A 25,447-nucleotide genomic window follows, 5' to 3' on the forward strand; every position below is an offset into this window, starting at 1 on the left:
ATGGGAAATCACTGGAGGGTTCTGAAGAGTAAACACAACAGTTGTTCTCACTTTGGCTGCTATGTTGGGGATACAGTTTACTCTATCCTGTACTGAGAAAAGTGTATTAAGGTGTCCCATTGAGATTATGACTTTGCTTCTCCTTGTCATTTTGCCACATTTTGCTTTATATATTTTGGGACTATTTTATTTAGTACATATGTTTTTTTTAATGTTTATATATTCCTGGTGAATTTAACCTTTTACTATTCTTGAAATAAGTCCATTTGTCTCCAGTAATGATTTTTGCCTAATAAATATATCACCACTGGCTTTTTTGTTGTTGTTAATGTTTGCATGTTAGATATTTTTCTGTCTTAATTTTACTTACTTTCAATTTTTAAATTTACTTTCAATGTTACTGTATTTTTAAAAACTTTTATTTACTTTCTAATTTTTTTTAATGTTTTTATTTATTTTTGAGACAAAGACAGAGCATGAGCAGGGGAGGGTTAGAGAGAGAGGGAGATACAGAATCTGAAGCAGGCTCCAGGCTCCGAGCTGTCAGCACAGAGCCCAACGTGGGGCTCGAACTCACAGACTGTGAGATCACCACCTGACCTGAAGTCAGACGCTTAACTGACTGAGCCACCCAGGTGCCCCTAAAAAACTTTTATTTACTTTCAATCTCACTGCATGCTTATGCTTTGGCTGTGTCACTTGTAAACAGTGCATAATTGGGTTTTGTATTTTTTTTTAATTCGGTATTGTAACCTTTGCCTTTTAAGTAAATCAACTATTGTTTTACTTTTATTGTAATTACTAATATATATGAGTTTAAATATTACATTTTAATTTATGCTTTCTACTTTCTTGTTTCTTTTTCTCTTTTCTTACCTTGTTTTGGGTTGCTCTTTTAAAAAAAGTATTTCACTTTCTCCATCTATAGTGTAGAAATTTCATCTACTGTTTCAGATCTTTTGGTGGTTACCTTAGAAGCTACAACATGTATGGGTACCTGGGTGGCTCAGTCGGTTAAGTGTCTGACTTCAGCTCAGGTCATATCTCACGGTTCGTGAGTTCGAGCCCCGCATCAGGCTCTGTGCTGACAGCTCGCAGCCTGAAGCCTGCTTCAGATTCTGTGTCTCCTTCTCTCTCTGTCTCCCCCCCACCCTGACTTGTGCTTTGTCTCTATCAAAAATAAATAAATGTAAAAAAAAAAAAAAGAAATTACAACATGTAAACCTAATTTATAAACACCACAAGGTTACTTAAAACCTTACTTTCTGCCTGGGAAAGTAAACAATGAAATTGAAACACTTTATTCCATTTACTCCTTCCCCTCCAGTTTACATTATTGTTGTCTAGGATTTTAATTCAATGTTATTTCTAAACCTAACTTCACATTATTTTTGCTGTTAGGCAGTGTTCATTTACATTTCTCTACACATTTACTGCTATTCATTCTTATAACACAATACTTCCATCTGGGATCATTTTCCTCCCGCTTGAAGTACATTCTTTAGAATTTTCTCTAGTGATGGTCTGCTGCTTACAGTCAGTTTTGGAGTGTCTAAAAATGCTTTTTTTCAACCCTATACTGAAAAGAACTTTCACTGGGTGTAGAATTCCGGGTGGTAGTTACCTCATTTCACTACATCAGGGGTCAGCATACTTTTTCTATAAAGGGACACAAAGTAAATATCTTAGGCTTTGCATGCCATGTGATCTCTCACAATGACTTCATTCTACCATTGTAGTGTGAAAGCAGCCATAGACAATACATAAATGAATGGGTGTCACTGTGTTCCAATAAAACTTGATTTATAAAAACAAGCAGCAGGCTGGTTTGGGCTTACAGGGCAATAGTTTGCTGACCCTTGCTATATATGGAAGATAGCATTTAACTATTCCTTACTTACATTATTGCCACAGAGAAGTCAGCTGTTAGTCTAATTGAAATTTCTTGAAATAATCTGTTTCTCTCTCTGATTGCTTTTAAGATTTTCTCTGCCTTTGGTTTTCATGAATTTCACTTTGTTAAGTCTAAGTGTGGATATCTTTTATGTATTCTGCTTGAGATTCACTGGTCCTCTTGAATCTGTAAATTCATGTCTTTAATCAGTCTAGAAAATCTCTTTTTTTTAAATATCTCTTTAAATATTGTCTCTGCCTCACTCTCTCTCCTCTCTGGGATTCCAATTAAGCATATGTTAGATTTTTTTCACTGTATCATTCATGTCTCTTACTCTCCCTTCTGTATATCCTATCCTTTTGCATCTCTAAGCTACCTTCTGGATAACTTCTGCTCTGTCTTCCAGTTCATGAATTCTCTGTTTGGCTATGTCCAATATTTTGTCAGACATAGCCATTTAATTTTTACTTTGTTAGTGTATTTTTCTCTTTTAGAATTTTTATTTCAGTCTTTCTCTCTTCTGTTATATCTTTTTTTTAAATTTTTTTTCTACATTTTATTTATTTTTGAGAGAGAGAGAGAGACAGACAGACAGACAGAGCACAAGTGAGGGAGAGGCAGAGAGAGAGGGAGACACAGAATCCGAAGCAGGCTCCAGGCTCTGAGCTGTCAGCACAGAGCCCGACGTGGGGCTCGAACTCACAAACCGTGAGATCATGACCTGAGCTGAAGTCAGACGCTTAACTGACTGAGCCACCAAGGCGCCCCTGTTATGTTATGTCTTTTATTGTTTCCTGTTCTCCATAGATATTTTAGGTTTGTCATTTATTTGTTAAAACTGTATTTATGAAAACATAGTTAGCATAATTGTTTTAACTTCAGATATTTACCAGAAAGTGAAATCTTTCCATATTTAAATTTAAGTTTCTTTTAGGTAGAAAATCATTGATCTTTTTTTGTAATCCATCTAAGGCCATGCCTAAAAATATAAACTGCTGCTAATCCTGACTGTTGAGGGTCAATCCACTAATTCGGAGCCATTCTAACAGTATAATTGAGATAGATATATATATATATAAAATTTGGTTTTATCCTGCATTTACTCCTCTTCTCTCCTTCTCTTACAGAACCATCCATGACCCCAATCTCAATCCATGTTTGGTTGGGTTGACTCTACCCAGGGTTCAAGGGTAGGCATGTGACAGGCCTGATCAATGACAGCTTAGAATTCTCCTGGACATAGTAATTGCCACAGGGGTAGAGAGGTGACCCAAGTAAGTACAATGAGTCTAAATTCCAGGACATTTTTTCCCAGCTGATGTCTTTCCACTAGGGTCACCATGAAGGTAGAAATATAAACTGGAGTTGCAGGAGGCCCCCTTGACATCTCAGGAAAGAGTCTGCATGGAAAAGGTGACAGCAGAGAGCAAACAGAGCCAAGATATGGCCACAAAACAAGGCCAGCAGCATCATGGGAGCCCCTGAATTCAGGGGCTTGCCCTTTTAGTTACATGTACAAATACAAACAAATGAATAGTAACAACAACAACAACAAAAAACCTATTGGTATTTAGGCCTTTTAAGTTGGGTATTTTTTCATTTGTAACCTAAGGGGTCACAACTAGTAGAGTATCACTATGCAGCACTATGCTTGTTATTCTTGGAGTGCAATGATAATAATAATAACAATATTTGAAAATTATACATCAAGAAATGCCATCTAGCATACCTTCTCTGTTTGAATCAGCAACATTTGGTAACTTGGAGAAAACATCATATGTTCCACAGGCTCTTCAACCTGAAGAAAATCCTCTATTTTGTAATGTAAATCTTTAATTATAAAAGAATACACAAAGCCATCCTAGAGACCAAAAAACAATGAGATAAACACAGAAAATCAGCCTCAGTCAATGCATGTATACTTTTCATGTCAAATGAGCTAAAACATATTGGCTACCATCCACAGTTTATTTTGGAATCATCATCAACGTTTACATTATCTAGAATGCCCTCTTTATTTAGGCAACTTTTAACCATCTTTCCTGGCTTAGTGTCAATTTTATTTCTTTTGTGACACAAAATTTTGTGACCTAAAATTTTACTGATCTCCCCTTTCTTTGAACTCCTCTAGCATCTATCTTTTTTACCAAATTCTTCATTATACAGGAGGTGGGGCAAATGAAGCAGTTTATCGTATGGCTTATGTATAGCAGTCTCCTTACTTCAAGGAACACTAGCCTTAATGTAATTATTTAATCACTATTATGCGTATTTCTTTTCTCCCTAAATGATTCAAAGGTAGGGTATGTGGTGTTTATTTCCTTTATATCCTCCTTTCGAGTTCCTCTCACAGTGCTAGTACTCAGTAAAAATGGGTTGGTTGGTTGTAAACAGACTTAGGTTAATTTAACTATCCTCAAGATGAATTTGAGTTATTTTTACAGTAGTGAAGAGGCTTTGGACAAATTCATTCATCATTTCTAGATTAGATCCCACTATAACTAAAATAAATGGATTGGTGAGATGGCTGGATTCAGATACTTGAGACCTGGGGGATAAAACATGCAAGGTGTTTTCTCCAAACTCATCACCATTTTCCATAATTCATGGAGCAGATGCTCCCACCACTCTTTTAAACTAGTGGGGTTTTTTTTTATTTTATTTTAAATTTTTTTTTTTTTTGCAACGTTTATTTATTTTTGGGACAGAGAGAGACAGAGCATGAACGGGGGAGGGGCAGAGAGAGAGGGAGACACAGAATCGGAAACAGGCTCCAGGCTCTGAGCCATCAGCCCAGAGCCTGACGCAGGGCTCGAACTCACGGACCGCGAGATCGTGACCTGGCTGAAGTCGGACGCTTAAACCGACTGTGCCACCCAGGCGCCCCAATTTTTATTTTATTTTAAAAATAATCTCTCTACCCAATGTGGGGCTTGAACTCACAACCCTGACATCAAGAGTCACAGGCTCTACTAACTGAGCCAGCCAGGTACCCCTAAACTAGGTTTTTAAAAATGCCAAGGATGGGCTTGAGAAGGACAGAGTCAGAAAAGGCTATAAATGCAGACTAAATGTAGGAGGTGAGGGAGTGGGAATAGTCTGTTGCAAGGTTGGTGGGGTGATTATCAACCAAGTGTAGGTGTATGAGCTCCAAACTGCTTCTCATTGGTGGAGCTACATCTTTCACCCTGACATCCTTGCCTAACTACCCTCAGGGTCCTGGAAATGTGATCTCTGGCAATGGAAGAGACAAAGCTAACAGCGGTCTTGGGACATCAACCAGTAGAGCTGAGACTTTAGTGTAGGTTGGCTCCAAACCTTACCACTAATTACAATACCACAGAAAAGCAATGTGGTCTGAGCCCTTTTCATACTTAACTGAGACTGTGTGCTCTAATAAATGATAGCAAAAACTCTGGAGTTTGACACACCTGGGTTCAAGCCTCAACTACCACATTTACTGGCTGGTGAACTCTGTAAGGCTTGGCTCCTTCCTCTGTATAAGGAGGATGTCAATAGTTCCTACTTGATAGGGTCATTACAAAAACCAGTAAGATAATACAAGGAAAGCACTTAGCATGACGCCTGGCACCAAATAAGCACCAAGTAAATGTAGGTCATTAATGCTAACTCTAATATGAACAATAACAATCTGATACATGTAAGCTAACTGGGTATGCACAAGAAGGTAAGCTGAAGCTTAGACAAAAGGTTCCATGTGTATCTGACAACCTAAGATGTTAAGTGCACAAACAGGCATGAAGCTGGGTGACAGATATTAATTAGGTGTTTTGGGGGACTTGGAGTTTTTAACTCTATTTTTGATTATTTGCAATAGTCTAGATACATGGCAGTTCATTATACTGTTCTACTTTTATATATATTTAAAACATTCTTCATATAAAAAGTTTTATAATAGCAAGCATCCAAAAAGGGAATAATTTTAATTAATAATCAGACAGAACCTGTTGTCCCAAATTATGGCTCATAATAGTAAGTGGCAACAAATGGAAGCTATATATACTCTTGAAAGCAATTAATTTTGAAGAAAAAATACATTACAATTCCAGAAATCAGCACGCCTCCCTTCTGATATGCCATGGTGACTGGATTAATCAGATGACATCCCTCTTTTGGCAAAGAAAAACAAGGTAAAACAGGTGACACATATTTAAAAGTGCAGTACAAATCAATTAATTTCATTTTCTTTCCTAGTACTAGTCCTTTCTTTGTAATCCTTACCAAAAGTCAGCTTTCTATCAGAATATGTGCTATAATGCCTCCCAAGCAATGAATCATAAAAGATGCTCAGCATTGATTACTAATGTAAATCACAGGAATTTTTTTAAAGTTCTGTATCATCAGGTCTGTGTAACTAACACTGTAGAATTATATAGCAAATGCACTTTCTTATTTTAGGGAAGCGTTGTCAGAGATAAGATGCCAGAAAAAAACAAATAAAATGAAACCTAAGTTATTATCAAGCTGCATACTTAAGGTTTGTACATTTTATGGTATATAAATTCATATCTCAGTAAATAAACAAAAAAGGATAAAAAGAAAGTAAAAAGAAAAATGTTCCATAGGAACAAATGTTACTAATAACATATTGCCCTTGGGGGGAAAATAACAAAAGTGTATTACCTTTTATGTAGATAAACCATGACAACTATAAGATCAAAAGCTCATACAGCATCCATCAAATTACTTTTTTACTGTTACATGCTTGGCATTTTGCCAGATGCTAAGAAGCATACTGTCCTTTCCTTCAAAGACTATTCATCTCCCCACAGTTCCTTCTTTTCCAATCCAGGTGCCCCTGGATCCGAGGTTCTTATGACTCCTGGCCTGGCCTAGGTACCTGATGCTTAGAGCCACCTTCTAGGATTATCCTTTTCTGAATTATGGCTAAACTAATCTTCCCATGCACAATTCCAGTTAGGGTACATCCCCAGTCAGGAGTTTTTGATGTCTGCCCACTGTCAGCTCAATTAAGTAGAAACACCTTAGCTGGACATTCAAGGTCAGACATGGTATACATGTCCGTTTGTTTCCCATTAGCCCTATGTAACACTCAATGCTTTCAGACAAACTGGACCACTTCTTGTATCACAACCTTCCGCAGTTTTCCTTGTCTATGCAGATACCATTGCCAGAAACTCCACCTACCCTCATCTCTGCTTGTGACAACCCAAACTTCAAGGGCCATTTCAAATGTCACCTTCAAAATGACTTAACATGGCCTGTTTCCCTCATTTGAATTCACATAGCAATTGGTGAAATTTCTCTTTAATGAAATTATCTTAGTCTACCTGGATGTAATTGTCTACTTCTTTAATTCTCTTCAATAAAATAGAAATCTCTTAAGGGTAGATATTATAAAATCATATATTTGCCACTTATGTCACCTCTGAGGCACTTTGTGTGGTATCTTACACATTGTAGAGGCTAGGTAAATATTTATATGAAAGCATTTATAATATACCATGAAAATTATTAGGAATAGTATGCAAGAAGGAAATAGTGAGCAATACAAGACTACGCATGATTAAGTCCTAAATTTTGTATAACATATTACAAATGTGACAACAGTTTGGAAATGAAGCACATTGCTTTAGAGTTCATTTTAAAAGGGAGGAGCCAAGATTGTGAAACAGCATGGAAGTTTTTTGTGTGTCTTGCATCCATGAAATACAGCCAGACCGACACTAAGCCATCCTGCATACCTAGAAAACTGATTTGAGGATTAACACAACAATCTGCACAACCTGAACCACACAATTCAGTAGAAATTCACCCCAAAAGAAAAAGCACAAAGAAATGACAGCCAGGAATTTAACCAACACAGATACAAGCAAGATGTCTAAACCAGAATTTAGAATCATGATAATAAGAATACTAGTTGGAGTCGAAAGTAGATTAGAATCCTTTTCTGAGGAGATAAAAGAAGTAAAAACTAGTCAGGATGAAATAAAAAATGCTATAACTGAGCTGCAATCACGGATGGATGCCATGGAAGGAAGGATGGATGAGGCAGAACAGAGAATCAGCAATACAGAGGACAAACTTAGGGAGAATAATGAAGCAGAAAAAAAAAAGGGACATTAAAGCAAAAGATCATGATTTAAGAATTAGAGAAATCAGTGACTCATTAAAAAGGAACAACATCAGAATCATAGGAGTCCCAGAAGAGGAAGAGAGAGAAATAGGGGTAGAAGGGTTATGTGAGCAAATCATAGCAGAAAATTTTCCTAACCTGGGGAAAGACAGAGACATCAAAATCCAGGAAGCACAGAGGACCCCCATTAGATTCAACAAAAACCGACCATCAATAAGGCATATCATAGTCAAATTCACAAAATACTCAGGCAAGGAGAGAATCATGAAAGCAGCAAGGGAAAAAAGTCCCTAACATACAAGGGAAGACAGAGCAGGTTTGCAGTAGACCTATCCACAGAAACTTGGCAAGCCAGAAAGGAGTGGCAGGATATATTCATTTTGATTAACAGAAAAATATGCAACCAAGAATTCTTTATCCAGCAAGGCTGTCATTCAAAATAGAAGGAGAGAGGGGCGCCTGGGTGGCGCAGTTGGTTAAGCGTCCGACTTCAGCCAGGTCATGATCTCGCGGTCCGTGAGTTTGAGCCCCGCATCGGGCTCTGGGCTGATGGCTCAGAGCCTGGAGCCTGTTTCCGATTCTGTGTCTCCCTCTCTCTCTGCCCCTCCCCCGTTCATGCTCTGTCTCTCTCTGTCCCAAAAATAAATAAACGTTAAAAAAAAAAAATAGAAGGAGAGATAAGAAGTTTCCCAGACAAACAAAAATTAAAGGAGTTTGTGACCACCAAACCAACCCTGCAAGAAATTTTAAGGGAGACTCTCTGAGGGGAGAAAAGATGAAAATATAAATACATATATACATACATACATACATACATACCATAAGCAACAAAGATTAGAAAGGACCAGAGTACACCACCAGAAACTCCAACTCTACAAGCATCATAATAGCAATAAATTCATGTCTTTCAGTACTCACTCTAAATGTCAATGGACTCAATGCTCCAATCAAAAGACAAAGGGTAACAGAATGGATAAGAAAACAAGATCCATCTACATGCTGTTTACAAGAGACCCACTTTAGACCTAAAGACACCTTCAGATTGAAAATAAGGGGATGGAGAAACCATCTATCATGCTAATGGTCACCAAAAGAAAGCCAGAGTAGCCATACTTATATCAGACAATCTAGACTTCAAAATAAAGACTGTATCAAGAGATGCAGAAGGGCATTATATCATAATCAAGGGGGCTATCCACCAAGAAGACATAACACTTGTAAACATTTATGTGCCAAATGTAGCAGCCCCCAAATATATAAGTCAATTAATCACAAAGAAACTCATCGATAGTAATACCATAAGAGTAGAAGACTTTAGGGCGCCTGGGTGGCTCAGTCGGTTAAGCGGCCGACTTCGGCTCAGGTCATGATCTCGTGGTCTATGAGTTCGAGCCCCAAGTCGGGCTCTGTGCTGACAGCTCAGAGCCTGGAGCCTGTTTCAGATTCTGTGTCTCCCTCTCTCTGACCCTCCCCCATTCATGCTCTGATTCTCTCTGTCTCAAAAATAAATAAACGTTAAAAAAAAATTAAAAAAAAAAAGAGTAGGAGACTTCAACACCCACTCACAGCAATGGACAGATCGTCTAATCAAAAAATCAATAAGGAAACAATGGCTTTGAAGGACACACTGGACCAGATGGATTTAACAGATATATTCAGAACATTTCATCCTAAAACAGCAGAATACGTTCTCCAGTGCACATGGAACATTCTCCAGAATAGACCATATACTGGGACACAAATCAGCCCTAAGCAAGTACAAAAAGATCAAGATCATACTGTGCATATTTTCAGACCACAATGCTATGAAATTCAAAATCAACCACAAGAAAAAATTGGAAAGGTAACACATACTTGGAGACTGAAGAACATTGTACAGAAGAATGAATGGGCTAACCAAGAAGTTAAAGAGGAAATTAAAAAGTATATGGAAGCCAATTAAAATGATAACATCACAACCCAAAACCTCCAGGATGCAGCAAAGGCGGTCATAAGAGGAAAGTATATAGCAATCCAGGCCTTCCTAAAGAAGGAAGAAATATCTCAGATACACAACCTAATCTTATACCTTAAGAAGCTGGGAAAAGAACAGCAAATAAAACCCAAAGCCAGCAGAAGTCAGGAAATAATAAAGATTAGAGCAGAAATTGATGCTATCGAAACCAAAAAAACAGTAGAACAGATCAATGAAACCAGAAGCTGGTTCTTTGAAAGAATTAACAAAATTGATAAACCACTAGTCAGTTTGATCAAAAAGAAAAAGGAAAGGACCCAAATAAATAAAATGAAGAATGAAAGAGGAGAGATCACAACCAACACAGCAGAAATAAAAACAATAATAAGAGAATAGTGTGAGAAATTATACGCCAATAAAATGGGCAACCTGGAAGAAATGGACAAATTCCTAGAAACACATAAACTACCACAACTGAAACAGAAAGGAGAAAATTTGAACAGACCCATAACCAGTAAGGAAATCGAATTAGTAATAAAAAACCTCCCAAAAAACAAGAGTTCAGGGCCAGATGGCTTTCCAGGGGAATTCTACCAAACATCTAAGGAAGAGTTAACATCTATTCCTTTGAAGCTGTTCCAAAAAATAGAAATGGAAGGAAAACTCCCAAACTCTTTCTATGAAGCCAACATTACCTTGATTCCAAAACCAGACACAGACCCCACTAAAAAGGAGAACTATAGACCTATTTCCCTGATGAACATGCATGCAAAAATCCTCAACAAGATATTAGCCAACCAGATCCAACAATACATTAAAAGAATTATTCACCATGACCAAGTGGGATTTATACCTGGGATGCAGGGTTGGTTCAATATCCGCAAAACAATTAACGTAATTCATCACATCAATAAAAGAAAGGACAAGAGCCATATGATCCTCTCAATAGATGCAGAAAAAGCATTTGACAAAATAGAGCATCCTTTCTTGATAAAAACCCTCAAGAAAGTAGGGATAGAAGGAGAAGATCATAAAAGCCATATATGAATGACCCAATGCCAATATCATCCTCAATGGAGAAAAACTGAGAGCTTTCCCCCTAAGGTCAGGAACAAGACAGGGATGTCCACTCTCGCCACTGTTATTCAACATAGTATTGGTAGTCTTAGCCTCTGCAACCATACAACACAAAGAAATAAGAGGCATCCAAGAGGAGGATGCCAGGAGGAGGTCAAACTTTCACTCTTCACAGATGACACGATACTCTATATGGAAAACCCAAAATATTCCACCCAAAAACTGCTAGAATTAATTCATGAATTCAGCAAAGTTGCAGGATATAAAATCAATGCACAGAAATCAGTTGCATTCCTATACACCAACAATGAAGCAACAGAAAGAGAAATAAAGGAATTGATCCCATTTACAGTGGCACAAAAAACCATAAAATACCTGGGAATAAATCTAACCAAAGAGGTGAAAAATGTATACACTGAAAACTATAGAAAGCTTATGAAAGAAATTGAAGAAGACACACAAAAAAAGGAAAAAGATTCCATGCTCCTGGATAGGAAGAACAAATATTGTTAAAATGTTGATACTACCTAAAGCAATCTACATATTCAATGCAATCCCTATCAAAATAACACCAGCATTCTTCACAGAGCTAGAACAAATAATCCCAAAATTTGCATGGAACCAGAAAATACCCCAAATAGCCAAAGCAATCTTGTTAAAGAAAACCAAGGCAGGAGGCATCACAATCCCGGACTTCAAGTTATACTACAAAGCTGTAATCATCAGGATAGTATGGTACTGGCACAAAACAGACACTCAGATCAATGGAACAGAATAGAGAACCCAGAAATAGACCCACAAATGTATGGCCAACTAATCTTTGACAAAGCAGGAAAGAATATCCAGTGGAATAAAGACAGTTTCTTCAGCAAGTGGTGCTGGGAAAAATGGACAGCGACATGCAGAAGAATGAACCTGGACCACTTTCTTATATTGTACACAAAAATAAATTCAAAAATACCTAAATGTCAGACAGGAAGCCATCAAAATCCTCAAGGAGAAAACAGGCAAAAGCCTCTTTGATATTAGCTGCAGCAACTTCTTACTCAACACGTCTCCAGAGGCAAGGTAAACAAAAGCAAAAATGAACTACTGGGACCTCACCAAAATAAAAAGCTTCTGCACAGTGAAGGAAACAATCAGCAAAACTAAAAGGCAACCAACAGAATGGGAGAAAGAATTTGCAAACGACATATCAGATAAAGAGTTAGTATCCAAAATCTATAAAGAACTTACCAGACTCAACACCCAAAAAACAAATAATCCAGTGAAGAAATGGGCAAAAGACATGAATAGACACTTCTCCAAAGAAGACATCCAGATGGCCAACTGACACATGAAAAAATGCTCAACATCACTCATCATCAGGGAAATACAAATCAAAACCCCAATGAGATACCACCTTGGACCTGTCAGAATGGCTAACATTAACAACTCAGGCAACAACAGATAATGGCAAGAATATGGAGAAAGAGGATCACTTTTGCATTGTTGGTGCAAGCTGGTGTAGCCACTCTGGAAAACAGTATGGAGGTTCCTCAAAAAACTAAAAATAGAACTACCCTATGACCCAGCAATTGCACTACTAGGCATTTATCCAAGGGATACAAGTGTACTGTTTCAAAGGGACACATGCACCCCCATGTTTATAGTAGCACTATCAACAATACCCAAAGTATGGAAATAGCCCAAATATCCATTGATGGATGAATGGATAAAGAAAATGTGGCATATATATACAATGGAGTACTACTCAGCAATCAAAAAGAGGGAAATCTTGCCATTTGCAACTACGTGGGTGGAACTGGAGGTTATTATGCTAAGTGAAATTAGTCAGAGAAAGACAAATACCATACGACTTCACTCATATGAGGACTTTAAGAGACAAAACAGATGAACATAAGGGAAGGGAAACAAAAATAATATAAAAACAGTGAGGGGGACAAAACGTAAAAGACTCATAAATATGGATAACAAACTGAGGGTTACTGGAGGGGTTGTGGGAGGGGGTATGGGCTAAATGGGTAAGAGGCACTAAGGAATCTACTGAAATCATTGTTGCACTATATGCTAACTAATTTAGATATAAATTTAAAAAATAAAAATTAAATTAAAAAAAAGAATTTGTTTAAAAAAAACATATAGGTGCTAATCTGTAGCAATCTCTGGGATTTAACTCTGGAGCCAAAGGATGAGTAAAACACAGTTCTTGACTTCAAAGAATTGATATCTAGTGGGAAACACAGACGTGCACATGGGACACTGTGAAAGCACAGGATGAGGCTCTACCAAGGGAGCAAGTCTCAATGAATCCCATACAGGGTCACTGAATTTCACCCTAAGGTTGGGGTGAAGACAGGGAAGGATCCACTGAGGATGACCTCATCAGGTAGACCAGGAAGAGAAGGGCATCTTAGACAAAGATAACTACAAATGCCAGCAGGCAGAATTTGGAGGCAGCACAGGAATGATGAGAACTTCTCCAAGGCTTATGTGGGAGAAGCTGGAACTGGGAAGGCAGGCCACAAAAGGGGTTCACTTTGTAGAGAGCTATGGGATGGCATTGTGGAGGCAAGGTTAAAGAGAACTTAGCCTGGAGGGTACAGGTGACAGTGAAAGGAAGCCAGGGTTGGGGCAGGAAAGTCAAACCTAATGGCTTCAATGAAGTCTAAGCCAGGGAATGGGAGTTAAGAGTAGATGAGGGGCACTGTCTTAGGGGAAACTTGCTGTAGGTGGTGGCATTGAGCTGGGAAGTCAAGGATTCAGAGAGTAAATCGGCAAGAGGGTGAGCTAGGAGGCATGTCTGTGAAAAGACAGGAAGAAATTACTGGCTAGATCAGAAAACTCAATCTGGGGAGTAGAAGAAAATAATATAAATAGAGCAGGTAGGATCAGATTAGAGAGAGTGTAGAATCAAGGCAAAGCAGTCACTGAATTGCATGTTGAAATGGTCTTCAAGGGGGGGCCTGGGTGGCTCAGTCCATTAAGCGTCCGACTTCGGCTCAGGTCATGATCTCACGGTCCGTGAGTTCAAGCCCCGCGTTGGGCTCTGTGCTGACAGCTCAGAGCCTGGAGCCTGTTTCAGATTCTGTGTCTCTCTCTCTCTCTGCCCCTCCCCTGTTCATGCTCTGTCTCTGTCTTAAAAATAAAGAAACATTAAAAAAAAATTGAAATGGTCTTCAAGAAGGACAGTTTGGCAAGGATGAGATGACTGCTTTGGGTTAGTGTAGATTAAGGCCAATGAAGTCAGTCCTAAGGTTGCTGAAGAAATCAAGAAGTGAAATAACAAGAGGAATGGAGAGTGGAATAAGTGGAATGGAGAGTGCATTGCACAAAGTGGGGAGCTCGCAATGACCGGTCTCCCTTCTCAAAAGGTCTATACCTAGCTCCTAGACCCAAAAGGTCTATACCTAGCTAATGAGTGGACATTAGCTTCTGTGACTAAGGGCAACCCTGGCCACAGCTGATGGGACCAGGAATGGACATCAGATCTAAGGAAAATAAATCCAATTCTCTTAGAAATTCTAATCAAGGAACACAAGATAATTTTCAAGATGGTAGTTAAACTTAAAAGAGGTCATTGTGGAAAAAAAGGCCTTGAAAGGGGTGGAGGGCAGGAAAGGGCATAATTTGTTGATTGAACAAAATAGGCATATGTATGGGAAAGGATATAGCATAGTAGCTAATAACTTGAACTCTGGCATTCCCTATCAAAATAATGTCAGCATTCTTCACAGGGCTGGAACAAACAATCCTAAATTTATATGGAACCAGAAAAAATCCCAAATAGCCAAAGCAATCCTGAAAAACAAAACCAAAGCTGGAGGTATCACAATTCCGGACTTCAAGTTGTATTACAAAGCTATAATCATCAAGATAGTATGGTACTGGCACAAAAGCAGACACATAGATCAATGGAACAGAATAGAGAACTCAGAAATGGACCCACAAATGTATGGCCAATTTATCTTTGACAAAGCAGGAAAGAATATCCAGTGGAAAAAAAGACAGTTTCTTCAGCAAATGGTGGTGGGAAAACTGGACAGCAGCACACAGAAAAATGAATCTGAACCACTTTCTTATACCATATACAAAAAAAACATCAAAACAGATAAAAGACCTAAATGTAAGACAGGAAGCCATCAAAATCCTTGAGGAGAAAACAGGCAAAAACCTCTTTGATCTTGGCCACAGCAACTTCTTACTTGACATACCTCCAGAGGCTAGGGAAACAAAAGCAAAAATGGACTATTGGGACCTCATCAAGATAAAAAGTGAAGGAAAAAATCAGCAAAACTAAAAGGCAACTGACAGAATGGGAAAAGATATTTGCAAATGACATATCAGATAAAGAGTTAGTATACAAAATCTATAAAGAACTTATCAAACTCAACACCCCAAAAACCAAATAATCCAGGGAAGAAATGGCCAAAAGACATGAATAGACACTTCTCCAAAGAAGACACCCAGATAGCTAACAGACACATGAAAAGATGCTCAATATCACTCATCAACAGGGAAACAGAAATCAAACCCACAACGAGATACCACCTCACGCCTCTCAGAATGGCTAAAATTAACAGATGTTGGTGAGGATGTGGAGAAAGAACGCTTTTGTACTCCTGGTGGGAATGCACTCCAGTGCAGCCACTCTGGAAAACAGTATAGAGGTTCTTCAAAAAATTAAAAATAGAACTACCCTATGGCTCAGCAATTGCACTACTAGGTATCTATCCAAGGGATACAGTTGTGCTGATTCAAAGGGACACATGCACCCCAATGTTTATAGGAGCACTATCGAGAATAGCCAAAATATGGAAAGAGCCCAAATGTCCATTGAAGGATGAATGGATTAAGAAGATGTGATATATATATATACAATGGAATATTGCTTGGCAATAAAAAAGAATGAAATCTTACAATTTGTAACAACAAGGATGGAACTAGAGTATATTATACTAAGTGGCATAAGTCAGTCAAAGACAAATATCATATGATTTCACTCGTGTGGAATTTAAGATACAAAACAGATGAACATAAGGGAAGGGAAGCAAAAATAATATAAAAACAGAGAGGGATACAAACCATAAGAGACTCTTAAATACAGAGAACAAACTGAGGGTTGCTGGTGGGGTGTTGGGTGGGGATATGGGTTAAATGGGCAAGGGGCATTAAGGAGGGCACTTGCTGGGATGCGCACTGGGTGTTATATGTAAGTGATGAATCACTAAAGTCTATTCCTGAAGTCATTATTACACTAAATGATAACTAACTTGGATTTAAATTTTAAAAATAATAAAATAAAATAACTTGGACTCTGAAGTTCTTTTAAGTAGGCTTCATGTCCAGTGCAGAGCCCAATGTGGGGCTTGATTTCATGACCCTGAGATGAAGACCTGAGCTGAGATCAAGTGTTGGACGCTTGGGGTGCCTAGGTGTCTCAGTCGGTTAAGTGTCTGAATCTTGGTTTTGGCTCAGGTCATGATCTCATGGTTCCTGAATTTGAGCCCCATGTCGGGCTCTGTGCTAACAGTGTGGAGCCTACTTGGGATTCTCTCTCTCTCCCTCTCCCTCTGCCCCTACCCTGCTCATGCACTCTCTCTTTCTCTCAAAATAAATAAGCTTAAAAAAAAAAAAAAAAAGAGTTAGACACTTAACCAACTGAGCCACCCAGGTGCCCCAACGGACTCCGAAGTCTTATTGCTTGTGTTCAGGTATTAGTTCCACAGTTTACCAGTTATGTGAATTTGGGAATTTTCCTTAACCTCTCAATGGTTACGTTTTTTTCATCTTTCTCATGGAGATGAAAATGTATCTCTTTATAAAGTTCTTTTGAGGATTACATGAAATATATACATAGAGTGCAGCAGAATGCCCAGAGCATAGAACACTAGCTAGAAGGAACATGCACAAGACTTGGTAATTAACTATGGGATAAAGGAAAAGAAAGAATCAAAGAGGTCTCCAAGCAAGAGAAAAATAAGGAACAAACATCCATTTTCAAGTGTAAAACCATCACCAGTGGCTACATTTCTGGGAATAATGAAACAAAGTAGTTTCTCACCCCTTGATGTCGTATCTTCTATCTTATTAAGTATAGTCACCTTCAAGGTTTCTGCATTAACCATTAAAAGATGACCCTCTTCACAGCCAATGTATAGGTCATTTGTTGGAGTCCAGCAATGCATAGTTGGGTGAAGCAAAGGATACAGATCATCTTTAGGCTTTAGGAAAAGATTAGAAACCTTGTGTTAACAACATTTATGGCTGTGGTACCAGGTGGCTCATTCAGTTAAGCGGCGGACTTGAGCTGAGGTCATGATCTAGCAGTCTGTGAGTTGGAGACCCTCATCTGGCTCTGTGCTGATAGCTCAGAGCCTGGAGCCTGCTATGGATTCTGTGTCTCCCTCTCTCTCTGCACCTCCCCCACTTGCACTCTGTCTCTCTTTCTCTCTCTCAAAAATAAATAAACATTTAAAAAAAGAGAGAGAGAGACAACATTCATGGCTTAAGAGCCAGAGAAATACCCAACAGAATAACTTCCAGAAAGAAACAAATGAATATGGACTTATATCCTTTCAATTCATTGGTCCTGTTCGCCAAGAGCTAAGTGAACTTACCATTCCTTGCTCCACTTATCATTCTATATTTTAATTCACTAAGAATATATAAGATGGTCTTGCCAGCATATTTGGAGCTCTAGTGTCACAGGGTTTCATGAAAATTTTAAGTAATAACTCCTACACTGCTTCTTGGTAGAAGAAGCTTTTTGCTATCTCGAATCTAAGAAAGACGTTATCTAGCTAAAATTACCCTTTCCGAGGAAAACTTTTGTCATCATTTCACCCTCCTGATTCTGCAGGGGGCACAGATATGATTTTCCTTGAGTGGTTATGGAGAAGTTGACCCAGATCCTCTGGCATAGTTTTTAGGGGAAATGAAAAGAGGACACGTGCCTGATTTTGGTGGCCTAATTTGGTTCATGAAACATCCTATGTGATTTTGATACTCAAAGAGAAAGACACAACATCTATGGAATGTGCCTAAAAGAAAAGCTGGCTTTGGGAAGTAAGAACAATATGGACCAAGGATCTAAGGCAAGCTTTTCCTGTAAAGAACCAGGTAGTGAATATTTTAGGCTTTGTGGACCACATAGGTCTCTGTCACATATCCCTTTTATTTTTTTTTAACACCCCAATAAAAAATGCAAAAACCATTCTTAGCTTGGGGCCATATAAAAACTGGCCACAGTTTGTTGATCTCTGCCTTAGACGGTAATACCTCAGTAATATGGCCCCTGCAGCTTTAAATACTCATGTTCCACAGGGGATACGCTCTTCTGTCAGCACAGAGCAGGTCTCCTCATAAGTTAAGGCCTCCCTGCTTTCCTTCCTGGAGGTCAAGGCAGCTGTGGCAGCTATTTTGGGCATATGCCCCACAGCACTGATTAAAACTATGAATTCAGAATACATAACACAGGACTGCTTCCTTTCTAGTTAAACAAATCAAATATACTAGTTTACTTAGTTATTACTGTCTGAGCTTTTGGTTATACTATAGCACTGTTTAGAATTGCATTAGCTAGAAAGTAATGTTTTTGTTATCTTTAGGATCCTTACACCCATTGGAACAGAAACAAATTTTAATAAGCTACTGGCCAAATTAACAGAATTTTTGAATACCTTGAGACCTCCATGTTTATTTCATTCTTTCATTCACTTTTTAATTCATCTAAAAAATATTTATTAAACACTTACTACATTCCAGGTACTGTTCTAGGCACAGGGATGTAGCAGTGAACAAAACAGACACACACACACACAAATCTCTGCCCTCATGGGGCTTATGTCCTGGTGAAGGGAAACAGAATAAAAATAAGCTAAGAAGTTAACCATATAGAATATTATATGTTGACAAACGCTGTGGATAAACATAAAGCAGAAGCTGGAATAGGTTCTACAGTTGGGGAATACTGCAAACCTATTAAACAGTAATTTTTCCATTAGAAACTCCTCAATATATACAAGCTACCTTTCTAATAAATACTCAATTACTTGAACAATGTAGTATATACTGTTCTTTTAATTTAGGAATGATTTGTAGATCCAAGGTAAAGCAGGTATACTGCTGTCAAAGTATTTCTACTAGATTCTTAACAGACATAAATTTGTTACATAACTTGTATTTAAACATTTATTGGATGTTGCTGATACACCAGGCATTGTGCCAAGTCCTAAGGGATCCCTCTTCTCAACAGGATAATCACTTAGGTGAGGAAGAAGTATTAATAAATATCAGAATCAGAAAACATGATAGGTTATAGCAGAGGAATGTTTAAATATCACGGGAGTGTTGATGAGAAAGCAATTGGTTCTTTTTGGTGGAGTGAACAAAGTATGGAGAAAGTGTTATCATTTGGAATGGACCTTGATGACTAAGGCAAAAATCCGACATGGCAGCAGTCACCATGATAATTTTTTAAAAGGATATATATATTTTAATATAATTTATTGTCAAATTGGTTTCCATACCACACCTAGTGCTCATCCCAACAAGTGCCCTCCTCAATGCCCATCACCCATTTTCCGCTCTCCCCCACCGCCCATCAAACCTGTTTGTTCTCAGTATCCAAGAGTCTCTTATGGCTTGCCTCCCTCCCTCTCTGTAACTATTTTTTCTCCTTGTCCTCCCCCATGGTCTTCTGTTAAGTTTCTCAAGATCCACATATGAGTGAAAACATATGGTATCTGTCTTTCTCTGACTGACTTATTTCACTTAGCATAATACCCTCCAGTTCCATCCACGTTGCTGCAAATTGTGGGCATGAAATAGATCAATCATGACCAAAGTCAATATATCAGAGTATAAGCATATATAAATCAATCATTGACCAAAATCAATATATCAGGGTATAAGGATATATTGACTTTGGTCAATGATTGATCTATTTCATGCCCTCATAGCCTTGGATTGTTAAAAAATAAATACTGGATTAATAATCTGGCCACCCTATGGGCCAAAAAGGGGGGCAAAACCACTCAAAAGGATTAAACTGCTGCTGATTAGTGACACATTTGTGGTGTCTAATTGAGATTTGACTCCTTGGGAAGAGTTACTCACTGAATGCCATTATTTAATCACGATTATTTAAAAGTTTCTTGGGTTGTCTTGATGACATCTAACCTTAGACTATATATTACAAAGGGACAGACTCTTACCTGGTATGGCAATGGGCTGAAAAACCTTTTAAAAACCCCACACATATCTAGTTCTCACATCAGTGAATCTATGGGTATGCAATGGAAAGTGAGGATTACAACTTGGAGTTTTCTGGCCTTAATATGTTAAACTAGTATTGTGTGTGGCTTTTCTTACTTTAAGATAAACCTGAGCTTGTCTTTCTATTACTCTCTTCATCAATAAATATGTTTTGTGCCATTGAAAAATGAATGTGATATTATATGGATTATGTGAGCAGAAGCAATAATTTTAAATTCTAAAAATTCTGAAATTCTAAAAGAAAATACTGTTTAAAAATATTTGTTGTAATGCCACCCCATTGTTCAGCTCTCTGGAATCACAAATCAAAAATTTTGGTCACTTGAAGACTGAACATGAAAATTTTGAGTCTAACTCAATATTGCTTTAGAAAATGTAAGCATCTGGGGTGGCTGGGTGGCTCAGTCGGTTAAGCCTCTGACTTCGGCACAGGTCATGATCTCACGTTTAGAGGAAATACTAAGAGCATACACAACCTTTTCTCTTGGTGGCGAGAAATTTTTAACAAACTAATTACCATGTTGAATTATTTTTAACATCTATATCTCAGTTCTCTTTGGTGACAAAAACATTTGGGAGCTTCACTTCCTTCATCCTTGGCTTGGAGTTTTAACACAATCATTAGGCTTAGCCTAACGGAGCTCCTCACCTTCATGCCAAAGGCCTTGAGTGAGCTCCCCGCCTACCTCTTGACCTACAACTGCAGATCCCCCTCATTTACTGTGCTGTAGCCACCACAAGTTTTCTTAGCTCTTCAAACACACTGATTTATTTTCTTCCCCCAGGGCCTTTGTACCTACAGTACTCTCTGACTGAACACTCTTGACCCTGTTTGTAGCACTGAGTCTCCTTGTCCTTCAGGTCTCAGTGTAAATGTCATCTCCCCAGGGGCCTTCCTTGACCAACACATGTTAATCTCTTCCTCACTTGCATCTCTTCCCCCATTTTCCCCATTATAATAATTATTACATTTTGCAATGATTTAATGTATCTCTTTATTTGTTGTTGTTGTTTTGTCTCCCTGATAGAATATAAGCTCCAAAGGGTCGGGATTATGCCTGGTTGGTCATCATGTGATCCCATTGACTAAAACAGTGCCTGCTACATAGAAGAAGCTTGATATATATGTTGACTTGAATGAGTGTGTAGCTGTTAACAAACTCCCTTCAGAAACTTTCTTCCATGGCCTTGTTCTCTCTTGGCTTTGTTCTTACTTCTGTGATTGTTCTTTCTCAGACTCTTCTACTAACTCTCAACTCAACAAATCGGTTTCCTCTCTGGCTGTCTTGCCTGGCACCCTTTCTCTCCTTTCTATCATCCCTCCCCTGCTCCAGTCCTCCATTATTCCCTCTGTGGTAATGACTCTGGCTTCTGTGTTTCCAGCCCTGCCTTCTACACCCCAGAAACAGGTCTGATGGCCCAATTTCCACCTGGCACCTATATCTGGATGCCTTCCCAGCATCCCAAATTCAATATGTCCAAAAATGAAATCAGGTCCCAGCTCTCTGTTTCTATTATCAGTGTCATCATCCTCCCAGTCAACCAACCTCCCAGTCATCATCCTCCCAGAGACTTCATTTCTCATGGTCTCCAGGGCTAATCTGTATTAAAAACCCAGGACGATCTTCTCTCTATCCTGCATGTCTCATGAGATGGTTATGAGAATCAAATAGGCAAACAGGAAGAGGTGCCAGGTAATTACCCTGAAAGTTTCTGCCTCTTCTCCTACTAGCCCAGCAATGGCTGACAGTGGGAGCACCGGTCCATAGATAAGATCCTTGGGCAACGAGGTGGGGAAAATTACATCTGTTTCGTTATAAAATGACCCGTCTTCCATAGGTAGTTTTACTGACCTTTAGGAAAAAGAGAAATCAGAATAATCATTAACAAAAACTAGTCACTGATGGAGCAACTGCATATTGGTGATAAACAAGGTGGGGAGGTAATGTAACTTGTAGAAAACAAACACGCAACCAAACCAGATAAACACCAAATAGTAGATTTAAAAATACGTATCACGGGGCGCCTAGGTGGCTCGGTCGGTTAAGCGTCCGACTTCGGCTCAGGCCATGATCTCACGGTCTGTGAGTTCGAGCCCCGCGTCGGGCTCTGTGCTGACAGCTCAGAGCCTGGAGCCTGTTTCAGATTCTGTGTCTCCCTCTCTCTCTGCCCCTCCCCTGTTCATGCTCTGTCTCTGTCTCAAAAATAAATAAACGTTAAAAAAAAAACATATAGCAAAAGGACAAGTAATGCAGTTATAAATTAAGCACACAGGGATTTTTGAAAATTTTCAAAGTTAATATCTAAAGCTGGGATTGTACAGGCAGGGGTCAGGCAGGCGATGCATAGCCAGGTGGGGGACTGTGGCAAATGGGAAAGTGTGTTCCCTCCAAAAGGTGGTAGGTAGGTGCCACTCAGTTCTAGCCAAGAGGGTTTGTTGAGAATTGTAGTTCCAGAATTTTGAAAGACTATCATAATCTGGATATTTATGAGAAATCTCTCAAGTATTAAATGTTGATAAATCAATTCAAATAAAAATCAATGTGGGCCAAAATAAATGTACAGATCTTCCTTGATTTATGATGGGGTTATGTCCCAATAAAGCCATCATAAGTTGAAAATATCCTACCTACGTCAAAATGAATTTCATACATCTAATCTACTGAACATCATAGTTTAGTCTACCCTCCCATAAATGTACTCAGAACACCTATATTAGTTAGGCAAACTACATTAGTTGCCAACCTACAGTTGGGCAAAATCATCTAACACAAAGCCACTTATTTATTCATTCATTCATTTATGTTTATTTATTTATTTTGAGAGAGAGAGAGAGAGAGAGAGAGAGAGAGAGAGAGAGAGATTGAGAGAGAGGAGGGGCAGAGAGAAGGAGAGACAGAATCCCAAGCAGACATCAGCACACAGCCCCATGCAGGGCTTGAACTCACGAACCCATGAGATCACAACCTCAGCTGAGATCAAGAGTTGGATGTTTCACCAACTGTGCCACCCAGGCACCCCCACAAAGCCTATTTAAAATTTTTTTTTCAACATTTATTTATTTTTGGGACAGAGAGAGACAGAGCATGAACGGGGGAGGGGCAGAGAGAGAGGGAGACACAGAATCAGAAACAGGCTTCCAGGCTCTGAGCCATCAGCCCAGAGCCCGATGCGGGGCTCGAACCCACGGACCGCGAGATCGTGACCTGGCTGAAGTCGGACGCTTAACCCATTGCGCCACCCAGGCGCCCCACAAAGCCTATTTTATAATGAAGTGCTGAATATCTCAAGTAACTTCTTGAATATTATAATGAAGGTAAAAAAACAGAATGATTGTAAAGGTGCGGGACGGTGGTCAGCGCACAGGTTATCTACCCTGTGATCATGTGGCTGACTATAAGCTGCAGCTGCCACTGCCTAGCATCGTGAGAGTATTGTACCATGTATCTCCAGCCTGGGAAAAGGGCAAAATTCAAAATGTGAAGTATGGTTTCTGTTGAATGTATATCACTTTGACAACATCCCAAAGTCAAAAAATCTTAAGTAGAACCATCCTAAGTCAAGGACCATCTGTACATGTAGGTTGTATTTAGCTACCTTTACAACCTCCAATATCAAGAATTCATTTTCAAATATACCATACATCTACTTTTAACCCATAATACAGCTATAAAAGGGCGTTTGAAGAATTCATGGCTTTATGCCTTAAATTTAAAACTTCCTTGGTTATGTTTTATGAATGATAAATAATTTTAAAAACGGATCATGTAAAAACAGTACCTACTATTCAAATATAAGGCTTCAATGTTTTCTAATCCTGCTGGCTTTCTGAACCACGACAATCCACTCACTTTGCCTCTCACTTTAGCTGCTTACAGAAAAGTCACAACTCAACATTCAGAACTAGAAGAGAATATTCAAGGCAAGCAAAAGGAGAGAATACTGGGACCAATTACTTGCCCACCTTGGCAAGGATTTGATAGAGACATTACCCATTCTATGAATGTCTCTGCCTTGAGACAGATTTGATTATTCGTTGGGTTCTTATAAAAGTGAAATTGAGACATAAAGGGTACAGAACAGAAAGAGGTGTCTTTTTAGGATTCTCCATTTAGAAAACTTTACATTTTTCTTAAGAAGGCAATTTTTCAAAAATTGCAATTTCAAGGATGTATATACCCAGCATCAACTTAGTCTTTGACTTTGTGGAATACATTGAGAATAGTCAGTTCAGAGGCACCCTGAGTCTTTAAACTCCTTTAACAAAGGCACCATCATCATCAGCTATTACCAGGACATTGGTCACAAATTTCTTTTTGACCCAGTTCTATTTAAGCAGGTAATTCCCATGACTCCACTATATGCAACTACCCTTTTGTTTGGAGGTTATGTGAATGAAGGTATAATCCATATGTTTTCCATATCTAAAAGTTTCTTATTTTTGAGATTTCAGTTGTACACCAAAGTAATAGGAGCAAAAACTCATATAACCATCCTTTTTTCATATAAATAGGCATGTTTTGAAATTGTAAAGGAAATCAAATTTTGGTAAATTAAGTCATGTTGGAAAAGGCTCAAGGATGACTTGGTATTTAGAAGAAACTCACTGAGAAACCAGGTCATAGAGAATCCTTTCAAAAGGCAAGTAATCACTCCAAGGGAATTACACATGTAGAAAGATGCTACAACTGAAGATGTTTAATAGTACATATAAAGCCAGTTAATTCATCAAACTGATGCAATCACATTACATGAATGCAAACTAAGACCACCACCTTGTTGTGTAACTAAGTCTCTTACTTTGCTTTTAAATAATGCTCCTGGTTACTTTTTTCAACGGTCCACACGGTCAATGCACTTGGACTTGATAAGCACAGCTGGCGCCAGTTCATAGGGTTAAAAGTCATGCAGCTTACATCCACACCAGGTTGTGACTTCTTGCATAAAATGACACTTGATTCCCATTTCCTTAGAGAGAAATTGTGTTTGGTTAAAAAAATAATTCATTTAACTTGACATCTTGAGACCATTTATCTAATTACATATATTGAGTCTCAATATATGATATAATTTATTTAATGATATAATCTATTTAATCCATGATATTAATATCAAATGTATTAAT

General features: G+C 38.5%; 1 protein-coding gene across 1 annotated transcript in view; it reads right to left on the reverse strand.

The window, feature by feature from the left end:
- CFAP43 (cilia and flagella associated protein 43) overlaps positions 1-25,447 on the reverse strand; it is a 119,922-nt gene that overhangs the window by 82,977 nt on the left and 11,498 nt on the right. Inside the window, exons 4-8 of the mRNA XM_043597450.1 lie at positions 25,123-25,290; positions 22,025-22,175; positions 17,108-17,267; positions 5,957-6,024; positions 3,624-3,755 (exon numbers count right to left, since the gene is read on the reverse strand). Coding sequence (XP_043453385.1) covers positions 3,624-3,755; positions 5,957-6,024; positions 17,108-17,267; positions 22,025-22,175; positions 25,123-25,290 — 679 coding nt within the window. The remainder of the gene's footprint in view (positions 1-3,623; positions 3,756-5,956; positions 6,025-17,107; positions 17,268-22,024; positions 22,176-25,122; positions 25,291-25,447) is intronic.

The sequence above is a fragment of the Prionailurus bengalensis genome, chromosome D2, assembly GCF_016509475.1.
Source record: "Prionailurus bengalensis isolate Pbe53 chromosome D2, Fcat_Pben_1.1_paternal_pri, whole genome shotgun sequence".
Classification (NCBI taxonomy): domain Eukaryota; kingdom Metazoa; phylum Chordata; class Mammalia; order Carnivora; family Felidae; genus Prionailurus; species Prionailurus bengalensis.